The following is an 18,025-nucleotide window of genomic DNA, read 5'->3' as shown; positions in this document are numbered from 1 at the left end:
AAGGTATCACATAATTTTTTCAAGTTAGATTCTAACAGTTGAAAGTACACACATTAGAAGATGAAGAGTATTGATAGCACCCTCACTTATTGACAAAAAAAGCTTCTTGAAATGCATTTCTCAAACACTGCAGGGGAACATCTGAGGAAGCGGACATCACAAATGTGGAAACAATTTAGTGCAAGTAACCTAGCTCTATGTCCAATTCTTTTCTGTGCAATGTTAGCATATCAGGAAGGGTTGTTTCATGGAACAATCACACAAATCAGACCACCGAGACACATTTTCTCATCAGAGATCAACAATAAAATAACATTTTCTTCATTCTTTTGTTTGTTTTCCAAAATAAAATACAAACATTTGCTTGAAAGGCATCACCTTGTGCTTTATATGATATCACATTTGCATGTAATGTTTTCATTAGATGTGCTACAATTGTGTCACGTAATATGGATTAACATGTGAACAGAACAAGCAAAAACAGTAGAAAGTGCAGTTCACAAACTTCCATTACAAAAGAATATAAACATCCAATCAATGACTATAACTATAACTATGACTTACAACAGCCTCTGATACAAGGATAAAAACATGTGATGCACTGAATTAAATCACAATCTTGTCTTGTTGAGCTTGCAGAGAACCAAAGAGAAATCTGAACATCCTTCACCCTCGGAAGACTTTTTCCACACATTCCAGCAGGCAGTAACTATTAATAACATTTAAAACAAATGTAAACATTGAATGTATGGATTAAGACACCACCTATCAGAAGAGGCTGTTGTCAAAACAAACAAAAAGCATGAATCTCTCAGACTGTCGAGCATGCGCTTCCTTCGTTTAAAAATGAATATATAAACGGCAGTCAACGCTGAAAATCTGCACTCTTTTATATCGTCATCCGACCACAAACGACACGATGGAATATAAACATCACATCGGCACAAATACGATGACCTGAATGATTTTTGGCACACCAGATATCCAAAATTTAAAACCTACAGTTGGAAAGTTCAGCTGAGTTTGGAACTTCTTCCCCTGGATCATCTGGCTTTTGGCCGCTATATAACAGCCTATAACAGCTGAAAAAGGCTTAGTGCAAAGTAACCAAGATGCTATAAAGCATGCATGCAACAGAACCTGCACAAATGATCCTTCTGCTGTCACACATCAGAGAAACAACACAGTTTAAGGTGCTGGAAACTAATCACAACAACCCATCAACATTCTCAACTATCACTCTTAAATAATGCAATAAAAGAAGTTTTTTTCCTCACGCTTTTTTTTTAAATAATATAAAAATAATTCAAACAGCTTTATTTAACGGAAACATTAGTGATTTGTGTCCATAATAACCAAAATGAATCTTTTAATAATCTGAGTTGAAATGCAGGTTTCAGAAACCAAAAGTTCTGGCTGTTCTACAAAGGCCACACAAACTCTCAAACCCAAAATATTCCCTAATGCCGGGCGGACGCTGGGCAACTTGTGAGTTTTCCTTTCCACAGATACAAGTCAGAACCATTAGAGTAGAGGTAACGTCAGCAGTGACTGAGCGAGAGGTTCTCTGAGGAAAAGAAAGCCCCCCCACTAATTAAAGTTCTCCGGGTTTCTGGTTGCAGCCGGCACACACACGTACAGGGTGATCCCAGCCACGCGAAGGGACCGCTCGGCGCTCCGGGGAGCATTCGTCACACACTCCTTGGCCACAGGCACGGCAGTGGTGCTTGGACAGCTTGGCAGTGAACTCACGTTGGCAGCTGTGGCATGACAAGATGTCCTGGTCAGGAACCCAATAGGCAGGACGGGCTGCATCTTTCACTAAGCCTAAAGGAAGATGGAACATACAGTAACGTTGACACCACAGCCACACGTCTGAGAAGCTAACATGATACTGCAGCCTGGAGCTGCTTCACACTGCTTAGCAAACACGCTGCTATCGGAGTCCAGCTCATGCGCCATCTTTGATAAATTCAAACCAAATCTACATTTTTTGGGCTTTAAAGACCAAATTCACGTTGCGGTGATCCCTAGTATAAATTAGTGCCTTTGACTTGATCTCTGTGGGGGGAAAAGCTCTGCCGCTCCTGTTTTCGTTCTCACCTCTGATTGGCTAACAGCAACTCGACTATCACTGACTCTGTTTGCTTTGCAATGTTGATGTTTTATCTCCACTAGCAACACAAGCCTGGAGGAGTTCTGCTGTGTTGGGGAGCTGTTAACGCTAACTGTTAGCTTCTACTAACCAAAATGTGCTCTGCTCTCACTTCAACGCTAAATCGACAACAACCTTCCCCTGTCGTGAGCCAAGATGGAGATCAGGAATGCTAATTTTTCACTGAATAGCTTTTCTAATCCATTTGATTCCCTGTCTATTTTTTTTTTATCTACAGCTAACCCAGGAAATAGGGGTAGAAGACTATTTTCTAGTTCAGCCTGCAGGTGAAACTCGAGAGTGACTGCTTATATTTCAAAAATAAAACCCTATCTCAGTGAACTTGGTCTTTAATGGTGTTTTGGCCCAGACTTCTCTGGCTCAAGATCATCTTTTAGCGCCTTTGATGGTGCCATTCCCAATTAAAAGAACACATTGGAGTGTCTAAGCATGAAGTAGTACCTTTGATTATGCACTGCTTTCTGTTTACTTGCACTCATTTGAGAGTAACCTATGCTCATGCTGCCCCACAAATGTCATAAGTCTACAATTACCCCCCCATAGTAAACCAATGTCCTTAAGTGCCTGGTACATGTTTCCATGGAAACACTGAAACTAGTTAGGCTAATTTTGTTGTGACTGGAGCGGAGTCCACTGGGTTGGTTGTAGATGCACGGATATTTTCAGCAGCCTATCAGGTTATCAAAAACATATCTAAGCCCTTCTGTGGTAATCATTGGCTTAAGTACTAACAAAATGTACGTGAGATAAATATTCAACTTATGCTTTGAACAAACACCACGTTGACACTAGGGGCTGCACGACTTAATTTTATTTAAAGTCGACTGTCAAGTAATGAAAATCAAGTCGACTTTGACTAGTCGTTGATGACGTCACACACCTGAAGCGGTGTGTGTGTGTGTGGGGGGGGGGGGGGGGGGGGGGTGTCGCTGGAGTTTTTGACAATTAAAATTGCGCCCACATTTTCAAAGTTAAACACATCTCTTTTAACAGCTGTAGTTTCTGCATCTATACTGCTCCACTTCAGCTCTCTCCCCCCTCCCCATGCGCCATGCGCCTGCAGCCTCTCGGAGTTCCTGCTGCTCTAAACATCAAAATAATTATTTCATTTTCTGTTCCTCACTTCTGATTACCTTCAATGGTGTCTGTTTGTTGCAACCACCAGGTACAAAAACTAGCTTGTTTTTATTTGACTATTTTTCTGTCCTACCTGTTTATTATCTTCCTGCATCTCCTCTCAATCCTAAAGAGAAACTGCTACCTGGGTTCATATATATTCACCTCATGAGTTACCTTTGAACTGCAGTTCTAAAAGATCTACCGACCGCAAAAACAGCGGAGTGCTCGCTGCTCGCCGACCGCATCAGTGAGGTGAAGTTATTTGAGGACAAAACAGGTGATGCGCCCCGCTCCACAGCAGCGAAACGCATCAGGCACAAATAAAAGACAGAAAACATGAAAGGAAATGAGCCGACATGAACGATCGCGTGTTAAATTTGTTTTTGAGGTGGCGACAACTAATTTGATGTTACTGTGGCCGTGGTCAGGACGCAGATGTCTGGAGCGCGTCAACAATCAGAGCTTTGCATGCGCAAGCTGGTTAAGATTAGGATGGGGGTGAGGAGAAGGTTAAATTGCAAGAGGGTAAAGGTCACTATTTGGTTAAATGTCTGTTTTATGGCAGGCGTCAGTACCGACGCTCTGGCACAGCGCGTTGCCTCCCGATGCGCAGGGGCTCGTCACCTGGTGTCTTTTCCAAGGACTGCATCTTGTCGCTCATTATCACGTGGCAGCGACAAGTCGCTGAAAGGCATAAAAAGTCACTACAGAGCAGTGAAGTCGACTAGTCGACATACAACCCCTAGTTGACACTAGATTTTCCACTCAGCGATATCTTTTTATAGGATCTTGAAGTAAATATGTCAAATAAACAAGTCTCACTGATTTGTTGTGAAAACAATCTTCTCATAAACACCAAACCAGACTGGATTCTTGAGGTTAAAGGAGAGGATATAAAACCTATTAATGCAGTAGAGTCATAAAAGCAAATTTAACAGGTTTATGTTATGTAAACAAACTGTAAATGTCAATATAACTGACACTTGAGCAGTCACGCGGAGTTCACCGTATAAAGTCTACTATAATAAATCAACAAGTGGTTGAATGAGTTGCAGATTTCAGTGTTGCAGTCCTGGTTGGTTCTGGACTTGCACAAAATGATGTTTTTCATCACAAAAACATTTTTATCAGGAGCCTAGAAATTTTCGAGGGAGGGGATTTCCTATGAGATAACATTTCTCAGCCTATTTTAATTTTATTCCCTAAATTGGAATTCCGTGTTCCTGTCTGAGGCCCGGTTCACACTGCAGGATTTAAAAGTTGCTGGACGATTCTCAAAACACGAGAGTGCCCAAACTTAGCGATGAAACAAATGATGGTTTTTGTCCTACAGCGTGTGGTGTCTGGCCACACACCAAACACAAACTGGTGTCACTCATAAATGTTTCAGTCAGACGGGAAATCTTGCAAAACCTCTCGAGATCTAAAGTAACTTGGGAGTACACAAACACAGCAGATGAGGAGGAAAATTTGGATTCCCTTGTATGGATGTCCCGATCCAATCACATGCTCGGAAATCGGCCCAGATCACGTGGTTTCAGACTTGATCGGGACTCGGGTTTTACTTCCCGATCCAAACCCCAATCTGGACTCGGATACCGGGTTCAAATTACAGGAGAGCAACTTGGTTCTCCTTAAAGGTTGTCAGGCTCCCCTGATGCCCTTAACTTACACACCCAGAAGGAGCACAAAAAAGATCCAGTTTCTACCTATATAATATTACATTACATTACATTATATTACATTATATTACATTACATTATATTATATTACATTACATTATATTACATTATATTGCATTATATTATATTATATTATATTTGAGCAGAGATGCAGAGCGGCAGGCAGACCGCTGATTATTCATGAACTCCAGCTGCATTCTGCACACGGCCACAGTAACATTTTCTAAGTTTCTAAGTGGCGTCACCAAAAACTATATAATTAACACACAGTCATTCGTGTCCGTTCATTTTCTCTCTGGTAAGTTCTGTCTGTGTTTGAGCATGACGTGTGGATGCTCTTACGCTGCAGCGCTCGTCACTAGCTCAGCCGGGCAGCGCGGCGCACACTCCGCTTTTTTTGCGGTCAACTGATCAATTTGATCTGCTAGTTAAAAAGTTACTTGAGAGGTGAAAATGAAGGAAGCAGGCAGGAGTTTTCTGGAGGACTGGGAGATGCAGGAGGATCAGAGACAGGACAGGAAGATCGGAAAATAAAAACCAAGAAAACAAAACAAAGTTCTTAAAAAAATAAAATGTAGGTAGATTTATCCCACTACACGTTTGTACCTGTATAAAGCAATAATTTATCAGCATGTAGAATTTATATAGTTGATACAATTCAGATCATCTTCAAAACTCCGTCCCATGCCCAGGGGCGTATCTAAGCATTTTGGGGGCCGAGGCTAAATAGACACCTGCCAGCTATTCTAAGTTGAAGTGCTATCTGTTTTTATATTAGACTTTTTATATTTGCAATAAAGTCCAAAAGTGAAAAATTTACGTTATTACTTGATTGTTCAAGCTACCTCACAGAAGTGATCTGTTGTTAAAAATTAAAATAAAAAGGTAATTAAATAAAAAATAAGGAACATTCTGGAACTGTTACTTCCTTTTCTTTTCTTTTTTTTTTTACGTATCGAAAGTATCGGATCAGGACTCGGTATCGGGAGATTCTCAAAATCAAATGACTCGGACTCGAGGGCAAAAAAACCTGATCGGGACATCCCTGTTCCCTTGGCTCCATGCTTCCATCATCTAGCTTTCTGATTGGATACATGTGACACCCAACAGGCTGCTTTGTCCTCAGACACTCCACACACAAAGGAGCCTAGATATTAAAACGTGGAATATCCTCGATTTGTGATCGGAGTAGAGCTGCCACAAACGATTGTTTTGTTATTGGATTTTGCACAAATTCTAGTTTATCGCACTAGCATGCAGCTTCTAAAAAAACAGCATCTTTAGCTTCAAACGTGAATGTTTATGCATTATGGGCTGTTTAAAAATAAATACGGCTGATTCAACTTTTAATGAACTTTTCAACTTAAAGAAAATTTGGAAAACAAAAAAGAAACGCTGGTTGTTGGCTTGGCAACAAGGTTGTCCACTGAAGGGTGGCGCTGTAACGTAGCGGTATAAAGTAAATTATTAGCGTTGTAACAGTATGGCAAGCACGTGACATGTGTTAAGGGCAATGAAATAGCTGCCACTACTTTTAACGTTACAGCTATGAATACATGAGCTAGGTGTTGACATTAAAGGGACTTTACAGAGTTTTGAATTTTTATGCTCGCGATTGCCCCCTCAGGCCAAAAGCGTAACGGCAGCTTCAATAGCAGGCTCGTGCACGGGGCGCGCATGCTGTACGTGCACACTCCTTAACGAAAATAACAGCTGAGACAGTCCCGTGTGTGTGTGTGTGTGTGGGGGGCCCGGAGGACAAAGGAAAGGAGAACACGCGGCTAATTAATTAAATAATTTGGTTCTGTACCTTTCTCTTCAGCACAGCTGACAAAAGGTTTAAGATGGGTCAGTCCTCCTGCATGCTCAGATCATTCCCTTGCTTGAAAAATTGTTCCAAAATGAAAGTTGAACCCACATCTTTTTTATCTGTGAATTCAATGCCGTTCGGCGAGCCTCAAATAAAAATTTGGGCATCTTACTGTAAAAAAATTATCATTAATGTAAAAAAATATACTCTAAATAAACTATGTTGACATCCAGAATCAAACCCGGGTCTTCTGCACAAGAGTCTGTCATCTTACTAGGTGAGCTATAGGACCAGTGACGACTTTTGTATCTGTAACATTTATATCCTTGATGACAGCTGAAACAATGTTCAAAGAACGGTTCGGAGCGAAAATGGCTATTTTGTTGCTAATTTGCAGGAAATATCTAGACGAAAGTAGCTAAGGGTCCTCAGAAATGTAGCTAGGTTCATCACTAGGCGTTAGGAACAGCGACAAAGACGCTGAGTTGGCACTACCTCACTCTCTGCTGCTAAAGCTACTGATAGTAAATGCTACGGGCTATGCCTGAGCGTGAACGCGTGTGAAGCAGCCTGCTCGATCCGAGCAGCTCTCTTTTTCTGTGATTTTACAGAAAAACAGGCAATCTCAGTAAAAATGCCAGGACTCATTCAACAGGACCAGGGCATTGCAGGAGAATGTATGAAGAAGAAATTTATTATTTCTATACATGTTTTGGCTGTCAAACTTCCATAATGCCCCTTTAATTTTAGTGTCTAAATAGCAAATTAGAGCGATTAGATAATTTTATGCAAAAACGTGCTTCCTCTTAAAATTTTGCATTCATGTTTGTAACAGAAAACACGTGACGTACTAAGAGTAATGAAATCGCCATCACTGATATTAATGTTGGCATTTCAAGTAGCTCACTGTTGATGTTAGCAGCTGAGATGTGACCATTACGATTTGTCATCAGGCAGGACGTGCTTCCTTTAAAGATGCCTGTGAATTACAGTCGTTGTGCCATGGACGGCGGGTTCTACCTTGCAAATTCTGCAAGGATTCGCTTGAATTTCTATGAAATACTCCTAAACTTTTGAGCCTAATCCTGAATGCCACTACTGCACGTGTGCGTCAAGGGCAGAAAGGCAGACAAAGCAGCGGAAGGTAGAGCTTCAAAAATGAATGATGTTGTCAATTATTATATTTTTTGTTGCCAATTTTAGTAGTCGGCGTAATCACGACTAATCAACTCATTTTGGCTGCGCTAGATCGGAGCGTTCCCAACATCCTTTCAAACAGACCGGAAAATTCTAAACACATCACACACTGCAAGAATATCTGACAAGATTATCTCTGGACAATGGGGTGCGTTCTTAAGATTGTGGGAAGGGGAGAATCGATTCAAAAGTAGGAGTGGTTATCTCGCTGTTAACTGGACTCGTGTCATTAAAATGTGTTAATTTTATGCATCTCAGAAATACTTTTTTGCTGTTTGAAAACTTGCCACTTCAGATTCATGCAGCTTTAATCAGCTGAGAGGATAGCTGGCAACACGAGCGGTCCAACGACTTTGAGCATGAATGAAGAAAGAGGTCCAGCCCTAATAAAGACATTAGTTCATTTGAACAAGAATTCTGTAATCTTAACGTTTCACAGTGATTCTGTTGTAGCGGATAAGAACACACACATCCAGAGAGATGCAGTTCACTTGCTAATTAGCTTTAGCTTTGGAAAGAAGAAAAGCTCAGTTTGGGACAAGGACAAAAAACAAAGTGATGAACGAAATTACCCATGAACGTTTCATTCATACGCTTATTTAGCTGCTCTATGGTTTGCTGTCTGAATGGTGACAGTTTTAACACGTCAGCAAGCATCATCAGTGAAGAGCAATTCAGTTTTCCAATCTAATTTGTATAATTTCCCCTTCACCTGAGAGGTAATGAAAAAGACCCGGAGCGGAAGCAGTCTAGATCACATATGTCAGACTCAAGGCCCGCGGGCCAGATGCGGCCCGCGGAGCATTTTTATGTGGCCCGCGAGATAAATATCAAAAATATATTAAAACTGGCCCGCTGGCCGATTTTACCGCAAAGACTACAACTCCCATGATGCTTTGCGGTGGCAGCGCGGAGCCGACTCGCCCCCTCCTTTGTGTTTTTCCCAGCGCCTGCTGCCGGTGTGCAGCTCCGCTGTCTCGGACAAACTACACTCCTCTCACTCAGCGCCGAGTTCACTCAGCTATTTTCTGACGTTGAAGTCCAGAAACGGAGATTCTAGCCGCTCAGTAACGTGTACATGACTGAAAGAAAGTTTTCCAACTAACGTCCAGACAGAGCCGATATAACTCCAGCGAGCAGCGACACGCTCAAACCAGCATGACTCTGTGGCTGCTGTCGTTGTGTTTCCTCCCCGACACACAACAACGTGGTCAAGCTGCTCAGACATGTTCACCAGCACAAACCTATGTGAGCACCTGTTGTCATCTAATGTTGTCATTATTATGATGAAGATGAACAAAACAACAGGAGTCTCCTCCTCAGCTCAGATCAACCCCATGATGCAGGTATCTGGCTGGAACAGGTGAGCCGTCGTCGTCGTCGTCTTCCTCCGCTTATCCGGGTCCGGGTCGCGGGGGCAGCATCCCAACTAGGGAGCTCCAGGCCGTCCTCTCCCCGGCCTTGACCACCAGCTCCTCCGGCAGGACCCCAAGGCGTTCCCGGACCAGATTGGAGATGTAACCTCTCCAACGTGTCCTGGGTCGACCCGGGGGCCTTCTGCCGGCAGGACATGCCCGAAACACCTCCCCGGGGAGGCGTCCAGGAGGCATCCTGACCAGATGCCCAAACCACCTCAACTGGCTCCTTTCGATCCGGAGGAGCAGCGGTTCTACTCCGAGTCCCTCCCGAATGTCCGAGCTCCTCACCCTATCTCTAAGGCTGAGCCCGGCCACCCTACGGAGGAAACTCATTTCGGCCGCTTGTATCCGCGATCTCGTTCTTTCGGTCATTACCCAAAGCTCATGACCATAGGTGAGGATTGGGACGTAGATCGACCGGTAAATCGAGAGCCTGGCTTTCTGGCTCAGCTCCCTCTTCCCCACAACAGATCGGCTCAGCGTCCGCATCACTGCAGACGCCGAACCAATCCGCCTGTCGATCTCCCGATCCCTCCTACCCTCACTCGTGAGCAAGACCCCGAGATACTTAAACTCCTCCACTTGAGGTAGGACCTCTCCCCCGACCCGGAGGTGGCAGGTGAACAGGTGGAACAGGTGAGCATCACAGTAAACCAGTGGAGCAAACTGAGCTTTAAATATGTTGGTTTTATGCTCTTTTTCTGCTCCAAAACATGAAAGTTAACAGGTGAGATGTTGCATTTTCATTTAAGATAAAATGATATTTTTATTTTGTTGTTGGCCTGTGAGAAAAGATTTAACCTACAGTAAACAGGAAGTGGAAAGGCTGCAGATAGATGAATAGAATAGAAAATCCCTTTATTGTTCCTCAGTGGGGAAAGCTAGACGTCACAGCAGCGATGACGCGTATTACAGGAGAAAAAAAGGAGAATAAAAAATAAGAAAAATGAATAATCAAGAAAACATAAATCCTGAATAGATTTTAAAAATGCTGATTATACCACAAGTAATGAATACGACTGATGCCTTTTATTTAAAACTGACTTGCTCGTGTGTAATTTGGTTATTCCACATTCAGTGTTAATGCAGAAATAAGTTTGTTTCCAAATTTTAAGGTTCAAAATTGCATATATGTTGATAAAGAAAATGTGCAAATTTGCCGTCACTTTTTCAAAAAATATTAAGTTTGGCCCTCGACTCCGTCCCAGAGTTTCATTTCGGCCCCGTGTGAGTTTGAGTTTGACACCCCTGGTCTAGAACATCTGAAACCTATTTTGTTTGCTGTCAACAGGACTGACATGCTTCTGCCACCAGAGGGCGGTGTAAATGAACCCTGACATTAACTTGAAAATGTATGCCTGTAATACATCAGGCCTCATTCGATCTTGGGCTCACCAAGTGGGATATCAATGGCGGTAACCACGACTCCTATGGTGTTGGTAACCGCTTCTCCAACCTTCCTGGCAAGAGTTCCACCTTCTTCCTCGTCAAGTACAGATGCGAGTATTTCTGCAAAATGGAAAGAAAACACCACAAAAGCTGTGCTTGCATAAATGTGAAACATTAACATAAGAAGGAATAACATCTGCGATTGCTGAGTTTGTACCTGCATGTGATGTCCTCTGCTCAAAGCAGACGTCACAGACTCTGACAGGGGCAGGACCCCAGCCTCTCTCAGGGACGGGCGCAGCTTTAGAGGAGCAGCCATCACAAAAGCCCTCCCCGCAGGCACGGCAGTGATGCTTGGTGTCATTATCCTGGAAGACTGCGTGACACTTGTGGCACATCTTGCACAAGGGGAAAAACAGTAACAGCACATGCTGTTATTGATCAAGAGCAAATGAAGGAGGGTGAAAACAGGAGTCCTTCCACTTTTTTGTGACATGCACCTAAAACGTGCAATAGGAACAAAGCTGTAGAAAGAGTAAACACCCCTGTGGACACGCAAGTGTCAACTTGGCTGTCGGTGGCAGAGGGCAGGTCTGCGCGTCACTCACCAAGATGAGGGAGTTAGGTTTCCAGTAGGATGGGGCGATCTGATCTGTCAGCCATGAGGTGACGGCCTTGGCAGGTTTGACACTGAGCTCTGACACGGACTGGGCCACTAGGTTGACTCCATCCAGAAGCCGCTGTGCGGCGTTGCTGTTGTCTTTTAAAAAACCGTCAGACTGCAAAAAAAGCACAGAAGCAGGTACAACTCGGTTTGTATGATGATCGCTAAATTGCATGTAGTAATAAGTCATCTCAAACCGCCTGCTTTTCGTACCCCTGCCCAAACATGCTGGATCTCAGTGCGGACAGCCGTGTCTACAGGGTCCTGGTTACCATACCAGTACTGCCGGCTTCGGTAGATCACTCCACAGCTTGGACATTCTATAACATACCTAAATAAACAGAAACAAACATATCTTTAGCTTATTTTAAAGATAAAAATCAGCCATTTATTGTTGTTCTGGCTGCATAAAGTATAAAAAAACTGCCTTGTCACACCTAATCCTACAGGTTAATATCCTGCACCTCACCCAGACCAGGCGTATCTGGCGAGACCCAACCACGGAGAGTCTGCGGAAGCAGAGGTCTTTGGGATAACGATAACTTCCTTTCCCCCTTCGTAGCAAGCCTGATACAAAGCAAATTCTCAAGTCTTAAAGTAACTGCAGTGATACAATTGTTAAAAAGGCCACTGAAATTTGAATTCGAGTCCCAGTTCTTACCTTACAGGTGTAAATGCGATTGTCATACTGAGCAGAGTAACGGCAGCGCTGCTGGGCGTCGTGAAATGCTCCTTCGTCTAAGTGGTTCATACTATTCTTGCATTTAGATCTGCGACAAATGCGGCAATTCAGAATGTTCAGTAATAAGGAGAAATTTCTTTGCTCAAACACAAGCGGGAAGTACCGACCCACAACTGAGGCACTGGCTAGAGCAGGTGAAGTACTCATCAGGAAAGAAGCAGCTGTGCACCGACAGTTCACCTGAGATCTCCCCGTTGAAGCGCTCGCTCAAAGCCTGCAAAAACACAAGCGTGCAACAAATATTTAACACAACTTCACAAGCCGCTCAGGTCAGGTCAGCCTGGCTTTCTGTCTGAAGCAGGTTGGTTTCTGACATGTTCACCGACTCTTTAGCTTTACCTGCAGGGCTTTGAAGATGACCAGGGGAGTGCGTGGGGAACGGGTCGCATTGTTATCCAGGAGCTGCTCCAGTTTCTTCTGCAAGCCATGGAAGTCTGTAGGGGGACTGAGAGTCTGCGTGCCCCAATACTGGACCGAGCTGAAGGCTTCCGGGTAACGGGAAAGTTTTCTAAATCGCTCCAAAAGAAGCCGTTCTACTGACTCAGAGGATTTCTCTACAGTAGGACAAAGACAGGAGTTACTGCGTTGGATAAACTAAAAGATCCAAAACCAAAAAGATCTTTAGAGCAAGAAAAACCAACAAACCTTGAAACTTACTCTAGCAAGCCCTTAAAACAAAATTATGAACCTGTAACTGAACTTAATATTATCCTAACTAGGATTCTTGCTATGCTAAATTCTTGGCACAACTGAATAGACCTCTATTGCATTTATTTCTTGGTTGCAGATCTACACTGACATTTCTACTTGACACGTTTTAACTGTACAGTGTAACTAAGACTTTGCACAAATGGCAGGATGCTTCACCTGAACCCAGCAGCTTAGTGTGAACAGTCTCGTGGAAGATGACCACAGCAGGGCCTAAAGTGGACAGTGGGACATCCAGGCCACAGCGGGCCGTTGTGGCTTTGAGCTCTTTGGTGAAATGATTCAGATAAGCGTTGGATGCATCACCAAGAAACTTGAAAAGGTCGTCGTGGAGACGATCGGCGTGGGTGCGGTAGATGATGAGGTCGGAGATGGCGAGCACCTTGAGCAAAAGACGGGTTCTCTGTCCCTGTTTGGAGCAGTTTCCAAGGAGCCCCTCGGTATCGATGACCACAACGTTGCGGAGGGGGTCCAGTGCAGCCCATACTCCCACGGTGCACGACTCCTGTGTGGGCGAAGTCTTGAAGACTTCTCGACCCATGAAGAATGTGTGATTCAGGGTATGAGATTTTCCCTCTCCTGTGTTACCAAAGATGGACACCACCTTCAGCAGCTGCTCGGGGCTGCAGCCCAGACACTTCACAAATGAAGCTTCATTTTTTATCTTAAGGACGAAGAAGAACATACGGGTGAATTCAGAGGGCTGAACCAAAAGTGTGAATACGTGTCACAAACCCACCTGCATTTCTTCATTCTCGTCAACCAGGAGAAAACTGGATACTTTTTCTATGAGTTTAGTTCTCTGAAAGTCGATCTCATCGTTTATTTGAATAACATGCTCAACAGTTGACTTCACAGAATTGACTTCTGCAGGTTTGGGTGGTGGAGGGTAAGAAACGAGCTGGTGTTTCTTCTTGCTGCTCCCACTGTGGGTGCGTTTCTGACAGTCTTGGCACAAATTCACTTTGCAATTCTGGCAGCGCACCACAGACCTGTGGCGCTTGCTGCTGTCCCCGTTGCCTCCTTTACAATTGTCACAGTAGAGGACATGACCCGGACCTATCAGGACCCGCTCGTGGTTCTTCAGACGCTCCTGACTGTGAAGCTCCAGCTCACATCGAACACACTGCAGGCTTTTACAGCCATCACACTCAAATGCTGCCTCTTCAGAACCACCACAGGAAAAACGTTCTTGACATATCAGACTAGTATTGACTCCCTTTTCAGAGGAAGAGCCATGACTACTCATCATTCCTCCCAACGGGCAGGTAAGTATAAATCAGTGCTGACTGGAACAGCTGTGACAACACTAACGCTTATCAACAACAATAAAAATACAGTCAAACTAACTTTGGAGCAGAAGTTAAATAGTGCTGCTTGTAACCGATCTCAGAAGGAATAGAAGCTGTTGATGTTTCTTTACAGCATGAACACTTGCATCACCAAAAACCAGCTAATTTTCTTGATGCTTTAGATTAAATAAAGTTGGTGTTGTTTAAAAACACTAACAAGAATTTTCCAGTTCCGACCAAAACGACAGAAATAAAGCTACAAACGCTGATGCTAGCAAGCTAACAAACTAGAAAACTGACCATCAAGAACTTGTTTACAAATTAGGTTTGTTGTTTAGCAACTTAGCATGTTCGCTTAGCTAGCAGCTATTTGGCCTCTACAAGAAATAAAATAGCAACCAATAAACTAACAAACCCTAACACTCAAGTGTTCCGTCCAAACAAGTAGCTAACCTTTACACTTGTCAACTGAGCTCAAGTAGCATATCAATAAAAACAGATGCTAAGTGAAACTCTGAAATCTATGGACTCTGTCTTTAAAACGGCAGGGAAATCCGCGCGATTCCGATATAAAAGTCTTTTAAAAGTGTTACTGTGTTTGTTTCTTTCCGAGCGGTGTCATTGTTGTTCTTCAGCCCCCTCCCTGGCAGATTTCTCTAGCTACGTTGTGTTGTTGCTGGGTCACATCAGCTGATCAGATTATTTTTCGGTCACGGAGGTCAAAGAGAGGAGTGCTGTTGCATGACGGGAAATGAAGTTCTACACGAGAGGACGCCCATTCTCCATATTTACAACCCCCATAGCTTATTTTGGTTGATTATATTAAAATAAAATGTATACGGAGAAACTTTTGTTCTACACAACCGTTGTGCTAGACTTTTATTTATTTTTTTACAGTTATTTCAATTGCATCTTTTAAGTATTTTTGCATTTTTTTTATTGTACAGCATTTTATTCTATATTCCGATTTTTTTCCTAATGGGAATCTTACTATACAGTGTGAATATGATGTCACACCAAAATTCCCACAATCCTGCCCACCTGTCTATATCTCCTCCTCTCACCAGACAACACTTAACAGGATGCATAAATGTTCTCCCTGTGCATGCTTGGGTTCTCTCCGGATACTCCGGCTTCCTCCCACAGTCCAAAAACATGATTGTTAGGTTGCTTGGTCTGTCTAAATTGTCCTTAAGTGTGAGTGTGTGTGCATGATTGTTTGTCCTGTGTGTCTCTGTGTTACCCTGTGATGGACTGGCACTTTGTCCAGGGTGTACCCTGCATGTCTCTGTGTGAAACGAATGATTCTCAATCTTTACAGAAGCTGTGAGTAAATTTAGCAGTGCTTCAACATCAGCAAAATCAGGCTAGATTAGCCTATGAGGAGGCTAAATATTCCCTTCTAATTGGCTAAAAAGTTTGAAAATTTAGTACCAGCTTTGGCCACTGCGCAACTCACCATTTTCCCTTCTCTAAAAGGAAGTCATATTAGCCTGGTCCCTGATACACAAACATCATTTTACTCCTCAGACATGCTTGTTTTGGAATAACAGGAACATAGTTTATAAAAATGAATCATTGCTTTCCTCTAAGTGGGTTGAGAAACATCATTTCTGTGAATCTGTTTTATCATACTAAAGGACAGTGTGTGTCTTACACAGAACTCCTAAACACATACATTTCCAGCCATTCCCAAAGAAGATGCTATACTGTCTGTAACCTATGGGTGCTTAACCCTCCCACATTCTCCGGGTTGTCAACTCAACCCTTTGAATGCTGTGAGCTGGACCCCATAAAGCAACGTACAAGTCCTGTTTTGTGTGTGTGTGTTTCTTTTTTTTGGGGGGGGGGGGTCTGCATTACCCTAGAGAGTACAGGATGTCAACTGTGTTGGCCGTCAATTATGCCTGAATTTGTGTAGAATCCCCACTTGAAAGGGATGGAAGGGTCTTTGCAGCTTGCAACAGCTGGGATGCACTCAAGGACCACACAGTTCCCCCTTTTTTTCCTTCAGTTCATTTATGTAGTTTTTCCAAAGCTCTTTGGGATAGTGAGTCTCGAGGCTGGTCTCAGGTAGGGTAAAAACTTTGAAAATAATTTAAACAAAGAATGTAAATACAAACAAACACACACAATAAATGTGTTCACTTTGCAAGAAAGTATAGATTACTTGCTCAGTAACCAACGCCAATCAAATGAATGACAAAAACACTTAATTCTTTGACCTGTAATGTGAATTATTTCAGCTAAGTATTTTGTCATCCTAACATTTAGGTTGTGTACAAAAAGTGTTTACAAATCTCAATAAACTGTGATGCAAAGGGGCTAGCCTCTCCAGAGAAGACCACAGCAACCTCCCTGAGCAGAACCCAGTGTCCATCACTGTGGCAGACACCCAACAAACAGCCTCAGGTCTGAAGAACTGGACAGCTCCAGGACCTGACATGATCCACCTAAGCCTACTGGCTTGAGAAGCTCACTGCACTCCATGAGTGTCTGGCAGCACAGATGAAGCAGCTGCTAAAGGATGGGACTCACCCTGAATGGCTAACTGACTTGGCTAATACCAAGGAGACGCCCTGTCCCCACTGCTGTTCTGCAGAGGTCAGATCCCCGTCTACCAGATAATCCACAAGACTGGCCATGGACAGCACCTCCTCTACATGGAAGACCTCGATCTCGTCATCCATATAGAGGCGGTCTAATCTTTAGGTGTTTGAATCGCACTTAGTCCGACCACCTACCTGAGAGACCATGTTGTCATGGAGACCCTAACAGGGGCTAATCAACCAGACTACACAGCTTCCAGGAATATGGAGGTCCTCAAACCCTCCCACCACGATAAGGTGGCGATTCTGCGGGAGGGATGTTTGTTTTTTTTTGTTTTTTTTTGTGTCATTTTATTGTTTTTTTTTTGTGTATTTTATATAGTTTTTTTATTCTACTTTATTTTATTTGACAGAAAATACATAGTTTACAAAAATATTTGTTGTTGTTGTTCTTGCTTCTATTTCTTCTACTTGCTTGTGAAATCTAAACAGCTTCTCGGTTCTAAACAGCAAGTGGGCCTAAACTATATGTGTACATCCACTTTCTACTAGAGATTTTATCGTTTTTACTTCTTAAGTTTTACGACCCCCAGCTCGCCTAGGAGATGATGGTAGGTGAGGGCGTAAAGCAAGAAGTGTGTAAACAGGACAAACCAAGGATTAGTCTCTTGAAGAAGGTTTATTAACTAAAAGTGCTGCTGAAATGAGCAGGAAACAAATAAGAAACACAAAGATCTTCCAAATACTGGGTAAACAACAAATACTAATAAACAAAAGATCATCTAAGCCAGGTATATTATAATAAACACAAACGCCAGGACTAAACTGGGAAAAGGAAAGGACTAGGATAAACACAAAAAGCTCCAACAAAAGGATGAGCTGAACTCTTTAATGAGTATTCTAAACAGTACTGCAAACAAGCTCTAATCGAGGAAGAATAACTAAACCACACGGTAACACTACTAGACTCAATAGTCAGATCTAGGAGGGAAAGAGGATCACTTGCTTTAACGCTCGGGCCTCTGCTCAGCTTCCCTCCCCGAATGACAGAGGGAGCTGCCTTTTATAGGAAGCTCCCTGATGGGTTGATTAGCAACACCTGGCTCAGCTAGAGCCAGGAGAACAAACAGTGCCTACGAGACCACCTAGTGGCCACTAAAACAGAGTGTCTGTTACACTAAGTGAAAAAAAGTTCATTTTCTTCTTAAACACCCCCCTCTTGTTCATCCCTTCAGGTGTTTTCCAGATGTGACTGACGCTTTAGAGTTGCTTACTTGTG

At 43.1% G+C, this 18,025-nt stretch overlaps 1 protein-coding gene across 1 annotated transcript; it reads right to left on the bottom strand.

Moving 5' to 3' along the window:
• Positions 1 to 1,381: 1,381 nt before the first annotated feature.
• On the bottom strand, positions 1,382 to 14,386 carry LOC107392429 (zinc finger FYVE domain-containing protein 1). The gene is made up of 11 exons (XM_015970226.3): positions 13,645 to 14,386; positions 13,065 to 13,569; positions 12,537 to 12,751; positions 12,305 to 12,411; positions 12,117 to 12,225; positions 11,925 to 12,022; positions 11,669 to 11,786; positions 11,400 to 11,570; positions 11,009 to 11,189; positions 10,798 to 10,911; positions 1,382 to 1,827 (listed from the first exon to the last, which is right to left on the bottom strand). The coding sequence occupies exons 1-11, from the start codon at positions 14,155 to 14,157 to the stop codon at positions 1,595 to 1,597; spliced, it is 2,364 nt and encodes a 787-aa protein (XP_015825712.3). The 5' UTR covers positions 14,158 to 14,386; the 3' UTR covers positions 1,382 to 1,594.
• Positions 14,387 to 18,025: the final 3,639 nt, after the last annotated feature.

This window comes from Nothobranchius furzeri, chromosome 18, assembly GCF_043380555.1.
Source record: "Nothobranchius furzeri strain GRZ-AD chromosome 18, NfurGRZ-RIMD1, whole genome shotgun sequence".
In the NCBI taxonomy this organism is placed as follows: domain Eukaryota; kingdom Metazoa; phylum Chordata; class Actinopteri; order Cyprinodontiformes; family Nothobranchiidae; genus Nothobranchius; species Nothobranchius furzeri.
This window is presented reverse-complemented; position numbering and strand designations above follow the sequence as displayed.